The 20340-nt window shown below is 38.1% G+C and overlaps 2 protein-coding genes across 5 annotated transcripts in view; one reads left to right on the top strand and one right to left on the bottom strand.

The window, feature by feature from the left end:
* The window catches only part of LOC124169743, a 53035-nt gene extending 41721 nt beyond the window's left edge, over positions 1–11314 (bottom strand). For 2 of the 4 annotated variants that reach the window (XR_006867224.1, XR_006867223.1), the window contains exons 1-7: positions 11016–11313; positions 10818–10946; positions 10443–10719; positions 10028–10223; positions 7885–7994; positions 4718–4859; positions 214–385 (exon numbers count right to left, since the gene is read on the bottom strand). Coding sequence is in view for 2 of the 4 variants with exons in the window: in XM_046548439.1 (XP_046404395.1) it covers positions 214–385; positions 4718–4859; positions 7885–7994; positions 10028–10223; positions 10443–10719; positions 10818–10946; positions 11016–11183 (1194 nt within the window). In the remaining 2 variants the exon portion in view is untranslated. Of the gene's footprint in view, positions 1–213; positions 386–4717; positions 4860–7884; positions 7995–10027; positions 10224–10442; positions 10720–10817; positions 10947–11015 lie in introns of all 4 variants that reach the window. The other 2 variants (XM_046548439.1, XM_046548438.1) reach the window with 1 other exon arrangement.
* Positions 11315–11373: 59 nt separating this feature from the next.
* Positions 11374–17493, top strand: LOC124169744 (unconventional prefoldin RPB5 interactor). The gene is made up of 6 exons (XM_046548440.1): positions 11374–11548; positions 11698–11947; positions 12156–12305; positions 12511–12661; positions 15315–15834; positions 17138–17493. Exons 1-6 carry the CDS (start codon positions 11459–11461, stop codon positions 17261–17263), a joined length of 1287 nt encoding a protein of 428 aa, XP_046404396.1. The 5' UTR covers positions 11374–11458; the 3' UTR covers positions 17264–17493.
* Positions 17494–20340: the final 2847 nt, after the last annotated feature.

Genomic DNA, 20340 nt, shown 5'->3' on the forward strand with positions numbered 1-20340 from the left:
GGTACTTCAGGAACCTGGAGAGCATAGTGATCTCCCAATTGACCTGAAAAGGCAAAGGTTTGGTTCGATTCCTCGACTAAGGGAATTTTTTCTCGTGAGAAAACATCTCTCCGTGATCTGCAATTTATGTCAATTTAGAACATAAATTACTTTGATTTATAAATTGAATTGATAAAAAAATACATAATGAAAGGTAATAATAATTACACATACCTCTGTGTAAGGGTCCGTAAGGAGGCTTTGTACTGAAATCAGTACCTTGGATAGGGTCAACGCCAGGGACCAATTATGGTGGATAGAGTCAATACCGACGTCTCCATGGCGAGAAACATTAGGATGAAATATTCTTGTGACAAATCTCACCACTGGAGGGAACATTGGATAGCTGAAAATCAATTTTATCAAGAACCAAATTAGCATAAATTTTAAGAATCAATTTTACATGGTTAAGTTAAAAAACTATATAAAATATACATAATAACTAGAGATGTGCGAATAGTATTCGCGAATACTCGAATACTAGAAAGTATTCGATATTCGAGGCCTCGAATAGTTATGCGAAAAGTACCGCCTCGAATACTTTGAATTTCAATTCGTACACTGTCGCACGCACATCGTTGGTAGTTGACTCGGAAAAATGTAGAAAACTCTAGTCTTTTAGTGCATGCCGTGCCGTTTTAGGCAAGTTGACGAACTACATCAAATTCGCGGGTTAGAGCGGTGAAAAGAGTTCGACGCGGGGAACCTAAATTGATCCGGGCGAAAAAATCCGAAAATCCCCGGTTTCCTCCACCAGGAAAACCTCAGTGCCGTGGGATAGTAACTACGTAGCACAATTCCCACAACCCGATTCCCCCTCCATCCATCAGCCCTCAGCCCCTCCTCCGACGCTTTCCTCCTCTTCGAAATAAAACAAAAGGCCCCAGCTCGCGCAGATTTCGTATAAATTAGACGAAGTGTTTACCCTGTGTCATTTATGGCTAATAAGGACAGGCACTTAGTTTGAATCTTTTCCAGGAGATGAAACTATCATAGGGAGAAACTCAGTGCCGTGGGATAGTAACATTGGCGCATTTCCCAAAATCTGCTATCCCCCTCCATTCAGCACTCGCCTCACCCACTTAGACGCTTTCCTCTTCTCCAAAATCAAACAAAAGGTCCTCGCTCACGCAGGGATCGTATTACGAAGGCCTTAGCTTCGAAAAAAATATCAAGTTACACGAGAACAATAAAGACGTGTCTCACGCCCCCCTTTTCTAACCCACTGACCTTTTTCTGCCTACCTGCTGCGAAGTTCCCCATTTCTGGAGGTCAACTGCTGCATGAGTACCATGGGATAGTTACATTTGCGCATTTCCCAAGATCCGACATCCCCCTCCATTCAGCACTAGCCCCCCCTCTGAGGCTTTCCTTTTCTCCGAAATAAAAAAAGATCCCAGCTCGCACAGGGATCATATTACGAAGACCTTAGCTTCGAAAAAAATATCAAGTTACACAAGATCAAAAGAAATGTGTTTCGCGCCCCCTCCCCTTTTCTCACCCACTGACCTTTTTCGGCCTACCTGCTTCTAAGTTTCCAGTTTCTGGAGGTCAACTGCTGCATGAATCACCTATTAGCCCAAAAGGTGTCTAACAATGAATTTCGGCAATTGATATTACACCTTTGTTGGATTGAAATATTAGTAATGTGCGCGTAATTTAAAAAAGAACAAGACCAAACGCGACGCATTTCTGTCTTTATTCAAGTATTTTACGCGAGGAAATAAATGTCAAAAATACGACGGAGACTTGGCATTCTGGCGAGACTCGATATGAGCAGCAGAGCTTCTCGGAAGTTGATGCGGTATTTTTTTTCCGAAAACATACATCAAGTTACAATTTATGAGTGGTGCTATTAATCTTTATTGTTACAGTCCCAGACGGAGGGATATCTTCTCAGGATATTTGGTTTCTCCCTGATAGAAATTCCAATTCATCTTCTTATCTCGTGAGAACTCCCAAAGATGGATTGAAAATAATTGAAGAAAATCCGGTGGAGAAGAGCTTGTATTTTACAAAATGCCTCAGATTGTCAGCTAGCACTTGGCAGCAGGAGTGGAGGTAAAGCGATGTTAGTTTAATTAATTGTATGCCCAATAGGGTGGTTTCCTTCATCAAAGAAAACGAAAGGCATTGATTGCGATTCGTTACCCACCATTAGTGTATTCATAATATACAAATTATTTTGTTTTAGAAATACAGGGTTAGACAAATGGCAATGGTCCATTTTTATCCTCATTTGAAAAGGGCCAGATTGGCGCCCATGCGATGCCACTCCACGTGACGTCACAGGGACCTAGTTTCTATACGAGAAGATAGGAGTTATACGTCGTCTGAGGTTACCATTGCATGCATGAGGCGCAGAGCTCAGGGAAACATGTCTTAACAATCACTTATTAAAACTGGCTACGGTCGGAAAGTTTTCCTCGTTTGATAAGTTATTAATAATCCTTATTTAAGCCAAGCGCTACCAGCCAGCAGGGTACTAGGCTAGCCGCTAGCAGCCTGCGTCGTATCAGCGCTAAGCCTCGCCTCAAGGTCACCTTGCAGGGCGGGAGGGGGAACCAGAAATACGTCACGCGGAGAGACTTCCCGACATTCATACTTAAGCGTTGCGTTTTTGCGTGCTTAAAAATTTTCACTTTTCATTTAATCGCGAAAAATAGATATCGTCATTTAAAAATCTAAAAGCGTGAAATACGTACTCCAGGAGTAATAATCTTTCGATTTAGGCAATAAAAAATAATAGGAAACCACCCTATTGTTTCCATAAAATTAAAATATTCCATTAATCAGCTAAATTCCTGTTAGATTCCTTTAAAGGAAATCAAAATTACTCCCCAAAATCTTGTGTTGCCTGTTGCATAGGCAACCGAGTCAAACATTCCAGCATTCATCGTTTAGTATTCGAGGTATTCGAGCAATGATTTAATATTCGAATTCGATATTCGAGTTCGAGAAATCTGCTATTCGACCCATCTCTAGTGTTAAGTTTAAATAGAAAATTTTAAATTATTACGGAAATCGACAATAAGATGAATAATGTTGCAAAAAAGCACAAGATTCCACTCAGTACTCTACCAGGTAGATTGAAAAATAGGGAGAAAATTGAAAAATCTAGTGAGCATGGCACTTAATACATAATGATCCCCTTATATAATGTCCAGTTTCCGCATCCAACAGTATTGGTCTGGTCACATATTTTTACGCCTTTTTGCATTGTGATTAGTGACTCCACTTCATGGAATTATTTTGCACTATTCGGACCAAGTTCTTGTTCTTGCAAAATAATAGATGAAAATGCATTAAAATACAAGCTTAAGATAAAATTTTGTATTTATTAGTTCTTGGGTTGTGAGTTTAATTATATACTTGCACTTTCCCAGCAAAAATGCCTAACCTCCAGTCTGCCTAACCAGCCAGCAAAAATACCTCCAGTCAAACCTCTTATTGGCACCTATTTCTGATGAGAAAAACTGACTCCAAAAACAACATGCAGCTCCAACTCCCTCTAAATCAAAATATGTAGTTGTAAACATTCACAAATCTCTTGGTCCTTGCTGATGAGATAAATTGAATAAAGACAAGTTACCTGGAAACCTATTAATCATGAGAGCAACTAATTAATTATATTATTTAATTATAGCCATGTACTACTGAAACTTATTGAGCATTTATGAGAATTCAGTATCCCCAATCAACGTTTAACCACGATTGAAGGGGTATTTGAACAGAAGCCATACCCAAGCTGAAAGACGACCTCGTCTCGAAAGGGTGGCTTGTATCAGAAAATATCTCAGATGCTTATTCTGAGGTATGGTGAAAATTTTGCAATGAAAACAGGCGAATTTCAAGAATACATGAATCAGTTCGAAAAAAATCCCTCCCCCTGTTATTTTCGTGATTGTGTGGAAGGTAGTTGAATTTTTACATTCTTTTAAGCATCTCTAGTGAGAAATTCTTTAGAGGTTGGTGGAAGATGCAGGCTCTCAAATGAAGAAAGGCAGCTGTTTTCTCATTTGATTTAGATGGTAGCTTTTTTTTCGAAAAGCTTTCAAACATTTTTCCTCCTTCCGATTAGAGGTTAGAAAATAATTTCCGCTATATAACTACAATAAGCTTGGTTTGAGGTTAAATTTAAAGTTCACGAGTGCAGGTAATATAACCAAGTAAGGTAATAATGAAGCAAACTGCCAGCCCCCTCAACTTTGCAGTAAATGGGCTCCACTGTCCGGTAGTGTCCGAAAATATCCACAGGGAAGAATCGGAATCCGGAAATCGGGGGATCCGGGTTCGAATCCCGGTCTAGGCGAATGATTTTTTCTCTGTGGATCTTTTGCACGATTGTGCATTGTGGGTGACTCCCGTAAAAGTTTTCACCACGGCTAGTCCCGGTATACTTTAAACTCCACTGTAAGTAATTTGTCTAACTTAACATATTTACACTTGATAATACATGTATACATTATATTTATACATACTTAAAGATACTCATACTTTTTTATAGAAGACAGCCTCTTATAATAAATTCATACATACAAAACATTAGACAACTTCGTCATCTTGTACAACTAAATATTTTTAAAAAATTGGGATTAAAGAACCGAAGCATATCTTTTATCACTTAAACCTAACATGATAGCTCACAACAAAATATGTACCCCAATGTATGACATACCTGTAGGGCACTTGAAGGTAGAGGTAGAAGACCCCTCCCTCATATGGGCTGCCAGTTGGTCCAGTGATAGTTGCCTGCCAATGGCAACACTCCCGGTCAAGGGGGGTGGCTCTTATACCTTCTGGGGGATCAGTCCGTAGGTCTGCCACCGAAAAAAATAATTAAAAAAAAGTAAAGATACTCATCATTAGTTAGAAGGAAAGAGAGGAACTACTTACCCAAAAAATTTAAGTAATATGACACTGCCATCATGAAGTAGAATTAAACTAATCAAATGGTTACACCACACAGTGGTGTCGAAATATGAAAGTCATGAAAATGACAACGCATAGACTGACTATAGATGGGAGGTGAAACCTGAAGCACTTGCAGATGAGAAGGAAATACACAATGGCAAATCATTCAAAACCGGAGATATTCAAGGTGAGGGTTCAGATAGTAACACATGAAAGGCATTAAGTTACATAGAACTGAAAGTTTGCCAATCAAGACCTAATATGTAAATGACTGGTGCAATGTTTCATCATACGTTTAATGACAAAAGAAGCCTCAAGAAAATTGTAAAAGGCAATAAAAATTACCAAGTAACCATGTACTCACAGCAGATAAAAAATTGAAACAAGCTTCTGTAAGCGGAACAACTTATGTTCGCGGGGACGTGAAACCGGATGGTAATGGTATTCTGATCCCCATACATGGCACTTATGAGAAGTGCCTGCGTGGGAAGCGATACTGCCATCAGCACCTTACAGGAAGCTGGTGGCCACATGGGGAAAGGGACGGCGGATGACGCCGTAGGCAGCAGGCAGTCGGCGGAAGGTACTCATGTGAAAAAGTTGGAGGGCGTGTGCGCGACGCAATGTGTGTTGTTGTCAATGGGGGATCAGTCCGTAGGTCCTTCACTAAATGGCTTGTTCCAATAATTCCTCTGGGGTGCCAGCCCAACAGAAACTGCGCGTTTACACTTCATTTCTAAATTCCCTTCCCATTGGAAGTTCATCCACCACTATAATTTACAACCATCTGCCACTTTTAGGCAAGTAGAAATAAAGAATCACAACATCATGCCAGGAAAAAAATAAAAAATGCAAATCAAGAACTTTTAAATGCAATATTTCACCCGTATGCAGAAAATAGCAGAATAATATGGATTATTGGAATTTAGGCTTCTATACAATCTTCAATACTTTCCCTATACATTTTAAGTGGGTACCTCTCCAATAATCAATTCTTCTTCCTTTAATTGCTTGCCTTTTTCCAAAAAGCAAATTTAAATTTTTAATTACACAAAAATATAATTAGAAATTCATTCATAAGTAAAGCAGTGACACATATGATGATGGTATGGAGCTGGGTAAAATTTTTCCACAAAACTTGTGAAACCAATAGTAGGGACACTATATTTCAGCCTGTATTGGATGGTTCATCACACAGTTCATCATCAGTTTGATTCATAATAACGTAGCCAACAATAAGGAAACTATTGTGCATAAAAGCCAGGTCTGACTTCAACTCAGATAAGGAGGTAGAGTATGCTTCAAGGAATGTTGCATATGAGCAGCTGCTTGTAGTATTAGTACATTATGACTTAAATTAACTAGTTTAATTCAAGGAAATAACTGTGAAATATACAAGGATGCACCGTTACTGAGCAGGGTTCCCACTCCAACTAAATTGTAAAATTCACGGTTTTTTCCTGGTTTTCATGGTCTGAATGTCGTCAAATTCACGGTCTGTTGACACGCCATTGTAACACTTAATTTTGAGTTGTTTTGGGCTGGATGTGGCTGTGGCGATTGATGGGAGACTGACAATGAAAGGGGCAATAATGAGTAGCAGAGGGGAATGGAGCAATTGTTGTTGACGGCGGGGGAGGGAGTGTATGGGAAGTTGGATTGTAAAAGTTGTGGCGTGCGGATGTCTTTGCTCCCGAGTTTTTAACATATAAAATGTGTTTTCAAGTGTAATACCAAATTTGTGAAGTTTTGAGAGGAAATAAAAAAACGTTACACCATCTTAGATAGAAATATTGATCACGTAACAATCATCGGATGCACGTTAACTAAACATGTAACAAACACAACAGATGCCGTGAGTGCAAACGCAGCAATGACAGTGCCATCTCACATAACGTCACCTATCGTTAGCAAAATGCAGGGCCTGGTTGTGAGTGAGGAAATGGAGGGAGTAGGGTGGCAGGGAAATGAAGATGTGTCTGATTTTTCGCCAGGGTTAATGGACACTTTACCAGTAACCACTCTTCCAAACACAGGTCAATGTGTCGTCATGGCACACGGACCAATAACTGCTCTTCGAATACATGTGTGTAGAAGAATGTGGGGACAGTGTCTGCACGTGACTCGGCCTTTAAACATGATCAAAATATGGATTTTTCTTTCCATCTGTCAATCGTAGTTCTACAACCAATTTGGAGAGATTTTTAACATTTTATGATGAATTTCACGGCTATTTCCAGGTTTTTTCACGGTAAACTAAATTCATGGCTTATTCACCGTTTTAAGGTTTTCACGGTTTAGTGGGAACCCTGTTGAGTCATCTGCAATTGCGAAAAGTCCAGCGAGGAAAAATCATTTGCCTTGACTGGGATTCAAAACTCTATCTCTTTAATTCTTATCAGGAGTTCTACCACTTGAACTATTCCAGCAAGTCTTCTCTCTGTGGAGTTCTGTTAGCTTTATAATACAATTTTATTTATGCTATAGGTCATACAATGCTACTAGGCCACATGTTAGTGTGCAAAGTGCCACAGTCCTCGTGCTAAATCCAGAACTTAAGAATGCTAAGAGTACACATAATGATAGGTATTATTCAAGGAAATAAAAATTAATTAACTACATAGCAGTGTACCACTATGGAGTCAAGTAAACCATCTTGTCATCTAAAAGTGACAAAAAATTTTCCAAGGGAGACGATATTTTGGTAATTCCAGTGGCAGAACACTTGGCATGTCTTTGGAAAATCCAGTTTCCAATACCGATAAAGGCAAATGATTCTTAGAGGAATATTTGCACTGAACATACTGTTTACACACATCATATGGCTGCCGCATACCCCTTACTAACTCCTTTTTTCCTTCAAATTTTTCCAACAATGCCAGTTGCCTTGGACAAAGTAAATGCAAATGGATAACACATGCTCATACTCACTCTTTAATTCATTCCGTAAGCGATTTCTTCTCCATGTATTCTCCTCTCCAGGAGGATGTGACCTTAGTGCCATCTGTTGAAGACATACCTTACATGGAGCACTGTCTATCCTGCAAAATCATATAATCTTAGATTAACACATAAGCACTGATTATGTAATGGTATTGGAAAAAAAATGCTTTGATGAAAAAATTACAATAGTTTTCAACTTCAAAAGTTATACATTACAATCTTAACATTTTGTCAAAAGGTGTTTGCAAATATGATTGGCAATGAGACCATATGTTTTTCTGACTAATTAAGATCTAAACTATATCATTAATCCTTGCTTAACACATTCTATGCAACAGATGCAGTCCATTCTATGCTAATATGTGTCTATATCCTACAATGCCAAGATGCCAAAGAGTGCACATTCCCATCACTTGAAGACCAAATTCATGCGACAGAAAAATATCATCTAGTTTTCAGGATTAATTCCACTATAAAAATATTTCAGATTGAATGGAGTACTTAAGGAGAAAATATTCTATGTACATGTAAGAAGTGATTTAGGCCACTTCTGTGAATACTTACATTTACCAACTCAATTATACTACATAAATAACCCTTCCCCACTGAACATTTAAGATGTTCAGTAAACCTTTTACACAGTGGTGTAATTGGGCTGGTCCGGCGTGCCCCCTAAAATCCAAAATCGTTATAAGCATACCGGTTAAACTACGTTTTAACATATATAAAAAAATAGCCTTACTGTATATTGTCCAATCTAGCGATTTGATCGATGGATTTTTCTTCCTCATAGGAAAATGCACTAAAATCGCTGGCACATTAATTGCTTATGCTTGGTTTCGCTAATGGTAGGACCCACCCGCCTTTGTGACAGTGCGGGATTCCTTGTCCCTTCCCTTCCTTCCCTATCCCCTCCCAGGAGGCATCATCGGGCTCCTATTGCGGCGGCGCCTCCTTCCACGTTCCTTCCCCTCCTGGGTGCAGAGGAGAAAAGCTAGCGCTTACAGTCCCTGCCCCAGGAGTGTAACCTCTCCAGCCCGCCCTGGAGTCTCGTTTCCACTGTATATTGTCCAATGGGTTTCAGAAAGAAAAATCGGAAATGATTTACTTGTTCAGAGTTATCTCGTGGCACAACTTGGAACTAATATAAGAGTTGGAGTTTGACATTTCAATCGCCGCCGAATGTATACTAAATGTTCAGCTGTTGGCAATTTTTGGTGAGTACCGCTTAAATATTTTTCCCAACTACAGAACAGCTTTTACATGTCCTTAAAATAAAGTCTCTTCGCAATAAATGTCATTTGTATACTTCTCTCTCTCAGTGGCCAGTGATATCCTTCCAAACACACATTCTTCCTAGGCAAAGACAGAGATCCCTATGCTTATCCACTACCTCTTATTTCTCAAAAAATTCATTTCTTTACACATTTTTCCACCCATTAGAGAGTTAAACCAGTGCAGACTCAGGAGAGGTAAGCACTGACATGCCCAGAAGGTATATCATACAAATACTTGAAAATATTCTCTCTGTTTCATCCAGATCCATTTAAATTGAAAGAGACACTAAAGTCCATTTTACAAAAGGCACATTCATTAATTATAAGTGCATAATCTGGTGTGTGTACGAAGTCAAAAGTACACAGTCAAAATTGCACTGTGTAAAGCAGAGACTTGGTAGAACGCTTGAGAGAATGCATGGACGTTTGATGGTAAAATAGCCCATTCTAATATTTTTTGTGCAATCGCACAATTAAACACCACGATGACACATTGATGCAGTTCTAACCTGAGCACCTACGTGCCCAGTGCAAAACGGCCTTTACAATTCACAAACTATGAAAACAAACTGCCTGCATCAGTTGTTAAATATCAAATTATAAACATCATCTGCCACAGCATCTTTACTAAAACAGGTTGTTTCAGATGAGATGAGGTAAAAACCATGTCATAATGAATGAAAGGGTTGGGAAACAGGAGTGGGGAGTTTTCAGAGTTGTGACAGCTCCTTCCCTATGGAAGCTTTCTTGGAAATGACCACTAAATGTACGAAATTCTATAAAATCAAGTCGGGCATTGCATACTCAATTGCACTGAAGTACTGTTAAATACATAAACTAAGTAATGGACTTACAGATTTGAGTGCACAGCTGCCCAGCAATCAATAGGAACATGAACCAACGGAGAAAATAGAGGCCATCGTGTTGTGGTGTGTTTCTTCCACTGTTCTCCACTGACATGACGAAGAACCAATCGTCGCCATCTTCGACAAACATGAGCAACACTCCAAAGGGATAGGTCATCAAGATATGAAAATACCACAAGGAGAACTGGGCGGAAAGAAAAAAAAACATCAACACTATTGACACAGTTAAGTAGGAAACTGATGACATTCAACAACATTATAAATTAGGCTTGGGCTATACTAGCGTATGCTGCCATTAAATCAGTTATTTTGAATATTGATGCAAATTTGTCCCGTGAAGAAAAACGATTAATAAAGCAACAACTTTGTGTATCGGCACAAAACTTTAAACAGAAAAAAATACCTTCTGGAGGAAGGCATTCCACAAGTCCTGGGCTAAGATCATCCGGCATCTGACGAGGTGTACTTAAAATCTGTAGCCTCTCAGCCAAACGATCCACCACTGGAGGCGGAGGACTGACGTTGTTGTTGTTATTGGGAGGTACGGCCGCATACGGTGGTGGACCTAAAGGAGGCATCGCAGGAGATGATCCACGAGCAGCAGAAGATTGCCTTCTCTCTGAGCCATAATACGTGGGGTCAGAAGGTTCATCATTTCCTGAGTCTTCATCATCAGTCTTCTGCTAGTATGGAACAAACGTAACAGTTGATGAATGAACTTAATTCATGATAATGTGTGTCAACATTGATTATACTGGGAAGAAAAGGAGAGACGCACCTCACTAAATATTGCCATTGCTTCAGGGTAACTGAAATCTCCAGGAAATAAGAAGGCATGGCATGTCGCACACACTGGCTCGTCAAAACAGGGTCCATAATATCCATTACACATATAGCATGTCACATACTGAAAATGAAGAGCATTAGAGAAATATACATCACCTGATACGGGTCAAAACAGGTCTCAAATACTAACCTCATAGTTGAAATCTTCTGTGAATTCTTCAAAATAATTATGGCTGTTCTCTTCATCGGTATGCAAGGTATTAACAAGACTTCGTGCTGAATTCTCAGCAGCTGCACTTGCTTCACCAAAGGGGCTACTCGGCATCTTCAAACTTCTTTCATACACACCTGCATGCATTAATGACGCTGCTTTTCGAAATCAATTCTATCATATAGCCTGTAGCTTTAGAGTGCGTTGTAAAGGATGACAACCATTAACTATACCAAACCAAAACATTGGTGTATTACTTCACATAACCTCGCCCCCTCGTTTCTTCGTTGTTTCCGATATTTGGTCGAGAGTCGACAGGTTGCTGGTCGATAGATCGGAACCTATCAGAACTCAGTTGTTTTTCGCGCTTGCAGGCGAATTACAAAAATATATTTTTGCAAGTGTTCACGCTTTCTGATGGAATGGATGCAAAAACTTCAAGTGATAGCGACGTAAAGAATAGCTTAAATCCGCTGTCTGCGTTTGATGTTTTTAACAAGCAATATGAGCGAGTTAGTATCCTAAAACTCAGATTGATCCAAGTGGCATTTTGCTGGTATCTTATGTATTTCATGTGCCACATGTGAGAAGGATCAATAGCCGTAGCCCTCTTTCATTTTCCAACGGTGAAAATGACATGTATCTTTTGTGTTTCTTCCAGAGCTTGGATGCTAACAGGGAGAAGCATGACACCTGTGAGAAACACAGAGCTGAATTGTCTTCTGTTCGTTCCCATTTAGAAACATTGCCCAAAGAGTTGTCATATGATGTTATGATACCAATCGGGTCGCAAGGGCTGATGAGGGGTAAAATGGTGCATACAAACGAAATACTAGCCTTAGTTGGTGATAACTGGTATGTCAAAACATCAGCAATGCACGCCGCCGAAATTTGCCAAAGACGTATTGAACGTAAGTCATTGTAGTATTTATTCATATACACACATTTATTTACTGACAGTAACCCTTTTTACAAACATTGAATCAAAATAGATTATGCAGAAATCTGGAGTAAGGAAGAAAAAATTAATTACCAGACTAATATTTGCACTATAGGAATTAAGGATATAATTGGTAAAAATGCACTACTCTTTCCACTCCATTGCGTTACTTATTTCAGGTTGTGATGCTCTTCTCAACGAATGTGTGAAAGAGCGTGAACTCATCAAGACGTGGCGTGAAACAACAAATGAGGTTTTACAACCTCCGGAGGAAAATACTCGCGAAATCTACGAAGAGTACGATGAGGCGAAAGAGAGAGAGTGGCGTGGTGAGTCGATTTTAAATTGTAAATACAGATCTCTTCACGCTTTAGTACCATGGATACGGCTTAGAGAGTAACAACAGGAAGTAGTTGGTTAATTTGGAACGCGGTTTGAGAAATTGCTCTCAGAAGAGCATGTGGTCAGTGATACTTTTCAAGTTTTTGGATGTAATTGATTTCATACTCGGATATTTTTATCGTTTCAACGCAGAAAAACACCGAGAAAATGTACGGAAGCACTATGTGGAGCTGTCAAAGTTAAGGAATAAGGAAAATTGGACGGAATTGGATGATGAAGAAGCTTTAAACCGCCGATTGGATGAGCTGGAAAAGAAAGAAGAAATGGAAGATGAGCTAATAAGGTATCTGAATTTTTATGTTAAATAATATATGATGTATGCCTCAAAAACCAACTTGTGATTTCTATTTTATTGGCTGATAGCATTGGTGAAAGAATAAGCCATTGATTTCACGCATAATGTACAATAAAATATTAGTTTAATATGTTTTCTGCCAGAATTGCATCAACATTTTTTTGCGTGTGACCAGTTATGTTTTGGCTAGCTTTAAGATTTCTCTTTCGGCATGTAAGTAATTCATACGACTCTGCAGAATATGGAGGAACAAGATAGCTGTAACATTTTGTCTAGTTATTATGTTTTACATCTCGGATTGTTAACCTAATGGTATCAAGGAATGAGGTCTTGGAAATATTCAGATCTCAGTGTTCAGCTACGTGCTCAATTCACTCTCTCCATCCCCTCCTTATCTCCTGTAGAAGTTTCCTCACCCACCATTTGCATAGCTTTTTTGTTATTTTGCCTCTCTGTGCATATTGCCTTTCTGTCCTGCTATATGATGTAATACCCTCAATATCACACTTTTCTTTGCAGTCTTTAATTTACATTTTAAGCAATCCTCATCTCACCAGCTCTCGTAATAGTAGTCCAATTATTTTGTCTGTTCAAGCTTGTAGTCATCTACTTTTGCATTAAACCTCGACCTCCTTGCTCGTTAAGCATGACAAAATCACATGGCCTTGTATTTCTTGCAGGTAATTGTCATATACTTGTCACTCTGTACATCTAGGCATGTCCCAGTTCCCACCATATTTTTAAATTAAAATGCTAATGAAGGATTGAAGGACATAAATTTTCCCTTCGATGATAATATTATGTCGAAAGTCGAAAAATGTGTCATCACTTCTGCAAATGGGTAATTTAAGTATGCTTAATGTACCCCAAAATGGTTAGAATTTGGTCTATACCTGAAATGGGCTCATTCAAAAATTTTCCTGTGCAACACATTCATGATTATTGAGGCTAATGATGGTGAGGCAGCACGAATAATTGGGAATCACAGATAACACAAACTTTCTTTTTAATCATGTCATGTAATGTTCATAATTTACGTAAAAAAAAACAAAATATTATGATTTATGAACTTACTCTGTTATTTTAAAATGCTTCCCGAACTCATTGCAAGCTTTCTTCGCTAGATCGCCATCATTTTAGAAGCGATAACATCATTACACTCACATAACTACTTCTCCATTTAAAACCTGGTTTTGAAAACCAAGCACGTGTGGCTGTATGATCATGGATACAGGAAATTCGTTTACACGAATGCTTCAAAACCACTGCGCAACATCGGAAACTACACTGGGTGCTTTCCATTCATCGACACACGTCAACACAAGTGGACTTGTATCGCTGTTTGTGTGTTCCATTCTGTGTGTGTCGCCGACTGTTGTGACACAAGTCAACAAACGATTATGGGGAGGAATTTGAGTGTTACAACCCATTTCCATGAGTCAACACTAGTCAACGCATGGATGGAAAGGACCCACTGTCAGGCACCATGCCATGTAGTCATGTCTTGCACAAGTTCCCTGGGTTGCAACTGCTGTGGGATGTGTATCAGTGATCACGGAGTGCGGTCGCGCACTGCGAGCTGTTGAAAACAGGAACTCGGAGCTCCCGAGAGTGCAGATAGCATGCCATCTCTTCTCTTTTACTAAGGGGATTCCAATGGAGATAATAAGCCTGGTGTGTCCCAGCTATAAAATGCAGTAATTCCGATATTTTGCGTCTGATTTTATATTTTTTATAAAGATCACAGATAACATTGAACAAGAGTGAAAATCATGCATGGCTAATCCCCAACATGGATGTGCCGCAGCCAGGTAATCTGGAGTCTGCTGTATTACAAACGGCGGGAGAGTTTGTAAAATAAAGAGGCCTGCATTTATCCATTTTTCGACCAAGCACCTATTTCTCAATTTATGTTCAGCAAAAAATGGATGGCTCTAACCCTTTCCCAGATCAGTTGATGGCATCACAAACTCATGCCAAGGAGGTTGTTGTTTCCCCACAACTCCTTGCCCTTGGGCATATGGATGTGTAGTTCATTGTTGTTTCTCTTTACAGTTTTAACGTAAGGTTCTCCGTCCACAAATTTATGAAACAGAGCTCTAATGATGTCTTCAAGTCATGAAAAATGGGTGGTAACTTTTGGGTGTCCTTATTGAAAATTACAAGATAATGGCTGCATGGAGAAGATTCTTTTTCTGTTCTGCCTTATCTTTCTTTTCCATCTACCATATTAAAAAAGTGGAATTATGATTTTGGTACGGAGTGTACGACCCTATTCGTAACCGTCTTAGTGCCACTAAAATTTGGTGTTACTAGGGAAAAGCACATACTTAAATTAAATAGGTGTGTAGTACTTAATGAATAAACACAATATGAAGTTAGTATTTTAGATATTGATATAACTTTTTTAGTACTACTAAATTATAATTATTTGTTGGTTATAATATTCTAATAAATTGGAAAAAGGAGGAAGCAAAATGTATTTACTTAATATGATTTGAAATCCAGTCTATGCTCTAGCTGATATATCGGCTCGTGGCACTTTTTGCCCAGGGAGCAAAAGCTAATATATCGGCTCATGGCACTAAGAAAGTTAATTTACTGAATTTATTTAATATTTGCTTGTATTTGCAATATTTAGGTCAGGAGGAGACATTGACGACGACGATGATGATGATGATGATGATACAAGCAGCTCAGATGATGACCCATCATTGGTAACTGCAGAAATTGCTACCGAGGGGAGCTCAAAAGATTCACACCCTCCAAGTAGCGAGAGCCAAGGGAAGAGGAGAGTTTCGTTTTCTAAAGTGGTGAAGGAAGTGGACTTGGAGGTGGAGGAGGAAGAGAAGCCGTCACCTTTGAGGATATTCTTTGAACATAGTGACTCTGGTGATAAATCTGCATTAAAAAATCGTAGTGAAAGTGCGTCAAAGTCCCCTGGTGAACTTGCGAGCCCGTCAGATGTGTACACACACTATGCATCATTATTTTCTTCAAATCCCACTCCTAAGGGTATTCTCAAGCAATCAAGTAGGTCCCCGAGTATTGAGGAAAACATTGCCAATATATCGTTGAACATGAATGAAGAGGAGGTGAAGGGAATGACATTCAACAAATGGGAAAGTAGTGAGACTGAATCAAGCCAACATAAAACTATGGTAAGCACATTTAATTCCTCATAGTTATATTGCTATCTTTGAACCTGATTTTACAGGGTGTATTTGTCCTCATTGGTAAGTACATTACTTATAAAATGATAGATTAAATGCTCAGAATTGTGATAGAGGCTGCCATGTGGATGGTAGTTCATTTATTTAAGCAAGTTCAATTTCCCTGAAGGTGAAGATCAGTGTATCTAGTTACACAATTAAATATTGAGATATTATTTTTTTCTTTCTCAGAAAAACTACACTTATATGTTCTCTCTATAAAATGATCCAAATCCTCCTTAAGTGGAAATATTGAAGCCATTTGATGGGGTTCATTAACTCATTTTCAACTGTGTGGTTTTCCATTATAAGGTTTCTTGGTTAGTTAACTGTTACTTATACCAATATTTTCTTAGGTAAGAAAAAAAAATGATATAGCCATGACCTATACCGTTCAACAATGGGCATTTCATATTTAAGTGGTACTTCTTGCATTTTGCTTATGTAGTTTTGTAGACAAATAATTTTTTGGGCATGATGCCTAGTGTGCCATCTTGAAATTTTGTATGCGTATACATAGTAAAATGTATGAGCAACAACATATATTTTTATAAAAAAAATTGAAGGGGGGGAGTTTTGAGATATTCAAGGTCAAAGGTCAAGGTCTTTGACCTCGAGTATTGAAATTATTATAAATAGGTCATGTTGTATATCAATGTAAAGCCCTACATATTACCTTTCATAAAACATAAATTTCATTTTTCTATATTAGATAGAACCGGAATTATAGTCATTTACCTTTAGAGAGACACTGAAATTTCGACAAATTCACTACATTTGTGGACCTGTAACTTTTGTCAAAATCATAATTTACCTCTACAAATTGATATTTTTCCATCACTTACCAGTACCATTGAGTACACCAAATTTGAAAGAAATCTGACATGGTCGGGTTGAAAATGTCACTTTTCTGTGTAGAATTGACGTGGAATTACCCTACCCAGGTTTTGTTGAGTAATAATTATGATGATTACTCATCGAAGCCCAGGTCGCTTTATGCAAAAAAAAGTAGTGGGGTAAGTAAAAGTTAACTAATCGAGAAACCTCATGCTAAAACAATGGTAACATTGGCATTACAAATACCCTGGTATTCTGTGGCTTTGTGGCAGTCTCTTTGACTGTCATGGTGAGGTGGGACTTTCATTGCTGGTCACTGTGACCGAAGTAGCAGTCAATTTGTTGCTGTGACTTAATGTGATGTGCCAATGAGGTATCTGTTTGTGCTAACCAATTTCATTGCTCATTTTTATAGGCTTTTGGGGATGTTATTGTTGAGCACACTGTTGATGCAGAACTTCCAGAACCCAATAGCAATCCTCAAGTTACAAGACCTGTCAGTCGCTTCAAAGCTATGAGGCAGAAGCAGAAAAATAATTAGACCCCATCCTTTAATGTAAAATAAACTCTTTTTTTTATTAATTATTTGATTGAATTGTTGGGAACTTCTTAATTTCTTATTATTGTGATAACATTATCAGATCAAGTCATTTAATGCCAGAAAACAATATTGTTATCCTTGATCCTATTGCAGCGAATTTAGTATTCGAATATTTTTGGAAATTACTTATGTACATAATTTATTGGTTAATAAAATAGTGCATTTTGTAAGTGCTTTGGCTTTTTTTAATGCTGTACGTCTTCACTGGCTTAGCCTTCAGTATGTACTGTATACATCAATTTCCCAAAACTCTCCTCCATCACAATGGATTTAAAGAAATGGACTTCCAGTTTTGTACCCTTATCGTGACATATTGGTCATTCTACTCCACAGCAGTTAAATCATGGACATTTTCGAATTAAAATTGGACGATTATCAATAAAAGGTACTGTTTGAACTGCTTTATAAAAATCAAAAAAACAGATAAATCATGGATGTTTTCAAATTATACGGTGGATTTTGCAGGCATGAAATTTTGCATAACCTTTAAGGGGAAGGAGTCAACATAAACTGATATTTGAAAACTAATTTATTAAATAAATCATTTTGTTAAAAACTAAAAAAAATATGCCTAAAATATTTCTTTTGTGTTTAATTGTTTAAATATGTTATTGTAAAACAAAATTTTAAAATATTCTATGTGCTATCAAGATTGTAACTTACATTTAAAAAATTTGGAGGGTATGACTATCAGAGAGTGAAAAAAAGTTTTGAAATGATATGAGCAATATGTGTCATAAGTCCATGGATACTTTTCATTTCATTTTTTTACAACTCTTTAACTTTTGATTTTCTAATTGGATGGTATGGCACTATAAATATACTCATATAATTGTAGCATAAGCCTGCTGTGTGTAGTATTTCTTATGAATTAGCTGAATTGATGTGCTGGAGAAATTTTTAAATATCAAAATTACTCATATGAGCCCCATATGAACCCACCACTAGCTTTTACTTTTGCAATCATTAGAAAATGTACGTAAATTATTAAACTACACTTTTGGACTCTTCTAAAATGAAGTTTAGCAGGAATTTAATGAATAATTTTTAAAGAAATTAATACTCAACTATAAAAGGAGTGGCAACACACTCATTAATTCTATTAAAAACTAGCAGGACACCCAGCATTGCTCGGCAAGGATAGTACCAAAATAATTGGAAAACTTGAACCTTTTTTGTGTTGATGTACTTGATAATGGCGTAATATTTAAAAAAATACATTGTGAAAGTCACGAAATGTTTTCATTGCTAATATGAAGCCCTTCCACCACCTACAAGCTTTGAGCTATGATTTAACCTGTTGCTTTTTTGAAAGGATTTTCGATAAGGTTATTTCAGAGATTTATTTTAGATTTCGGTGCAGTTTCTTGGAGCAAATTCACTAAACATATAATGGAACCGTAATACCATCTTCAATTTTGTAAGCTGTGAAATTCTTACTTTTAGTAGTCGTTTTTACAAAATTGCAATTTTTAAAATTTTTTTTTAGTTTTTAAAATCCAAATTAGCATCAAACTCCATTTCCTAAAATTTTATGGGAAGGACCCCCACCCCCCGTGAGATGGGCCCATCTAACAGGGGGATTTGGCATCATGAGCCTCAGCCGAGGGCCCCCAAACATCCCAGACCACCCCTGATGATTAGTATCTTATTTTTCAGCAAATTGATTCCGCTACACTTCCGCCTTTGTTCTTGGCCTTAATGGTAAGGTGGTAATAGGCAGGGCTGGGCAATATACAGGTCAAGGAGTATTTGAAGGACTAAATACCACTCCAAACATATTCGAAATATAAAATACTGCTCCAAACTTATGTACCTAATTGAAATACAAAATAGCTTTTACTTAGGTATTTGAAAAAAAAACTACAAAATATTATTTTGAATACCTCTTTGGGTAAATACAAAATACATTTGTATGGAAACTATAACAGATCTTTAAAAAATATAACCTGCCTTGGCACTTCATGGTAGTTGCAAACATGAAGAAAGCGATTCTAGCAAAAACCAAGCAATCCCTTAGTCATAATATGCTACGGGAGAGTTATCAGAGCTACTTCAACAGTATTTTACAAATATATCTTTTATTTTATAATGGGAAAATACCAAAAACGAGTACTTGAAATCAGTGGCGGATACAGATGAGGGGCACAGGGGGCGCGTGCCCCCCTTGCAGGCCCGCCCGTATTGCCAAACATCGCAGAACCTGAATTATAAATTTTCATATCATAAGGCTGAATTTTCTTGTATATATGTGTAATGAATTTAATAATTTTTTTAAACTCTGCATGTGACTAGATTATTTTTTATTAGAATACAAGTAAAGGTAACTCAAGATATCTTTTTCGCCCCCCTCTCGAGTTTTTTCTGTATCCGCTACTGCTTGAAATGATTTAAAGATACATTCAGGTGGTCTACTTGAAATACCAATACAAATTGCAAATATATTTCAAATATGTATTTTAAAATACTGCCCAGCCCTAGCGACAGGGAACTGTGCCCAGTCAATTCGTGCGGCAACAATAGTTGCCGCGGTGATCGCTGTCGAAGACCAACAATGCTCTGGCTACCATGGCGATGAAAACGCACGAATGCGTCAGTTACAATGAAGCGGGCCATAGACGTACACGGCTATATTTTCGTCGTTCCATGCGAAATGATTCTTAAGGTAATTGTTGGAGTGAAATCCGGAGGAAATGGATGTAGCGGAAGTCATCTCAATGAACATGACGCATGAAATAATACGCGTTTCACCACTCTGACATACAAGGCGGCCAATATGTTTTGCCGGTTTTTTTCACGTCTCAGGGGATTGCGAGGCCGTGAAGCCATCCCGGAGAAAAAGAGTTGCAGAAAATAAGTTGCTCCTATCGCTGCTACAAACTTTCAAACAACCATGAATCCAACTTACAAAACTCTGGTGAGGAAGAATTTTAGTCAACAAAATAACGGAAATACTTGATATAATTGATTAGGGGCCATCCATTAATGACGTGAGGCGTTTAGGGGGGAACGGGGGT

The sequence above is a fragment of the Ischnura elegans genome, chromosome 12, assembly GCF_921293095.1.
Source record: "Ischnura elegans chromosome 12, ioIscEleg1.1, whole genome shotgun sequence".
NCBI lineage: Eukaryota > Metazoa > Arthropoda > Insecta > Odonata > Coenagrionidae > Ischnura > Ischnura elegans.

Bases quoted from the DNA above. Each gene is read 5' to 3' on its own strand.
- LOC124169744 (XM_046548440.1), top strand. From the start codon at position 11,459: ATGGATGCAAAAACTTCAAGTGATAGCGACGTAAAGAATAGCTTAAAT. The intron at 11,948-12,155 runs GTAAGTCATTGT...TACTTATTTCAG, and splicing joins TTGCCAAAGACGTATTGAAC to GTTGTGATGCTCTTCTCAAC. The intron at 12,662-15,314 runs GTATCTGAATTT...TGCAATATTTAG, and splicing joins ATGGAAGATGAGCTAATAAG to GTCAGGAGGAGACATTGACG.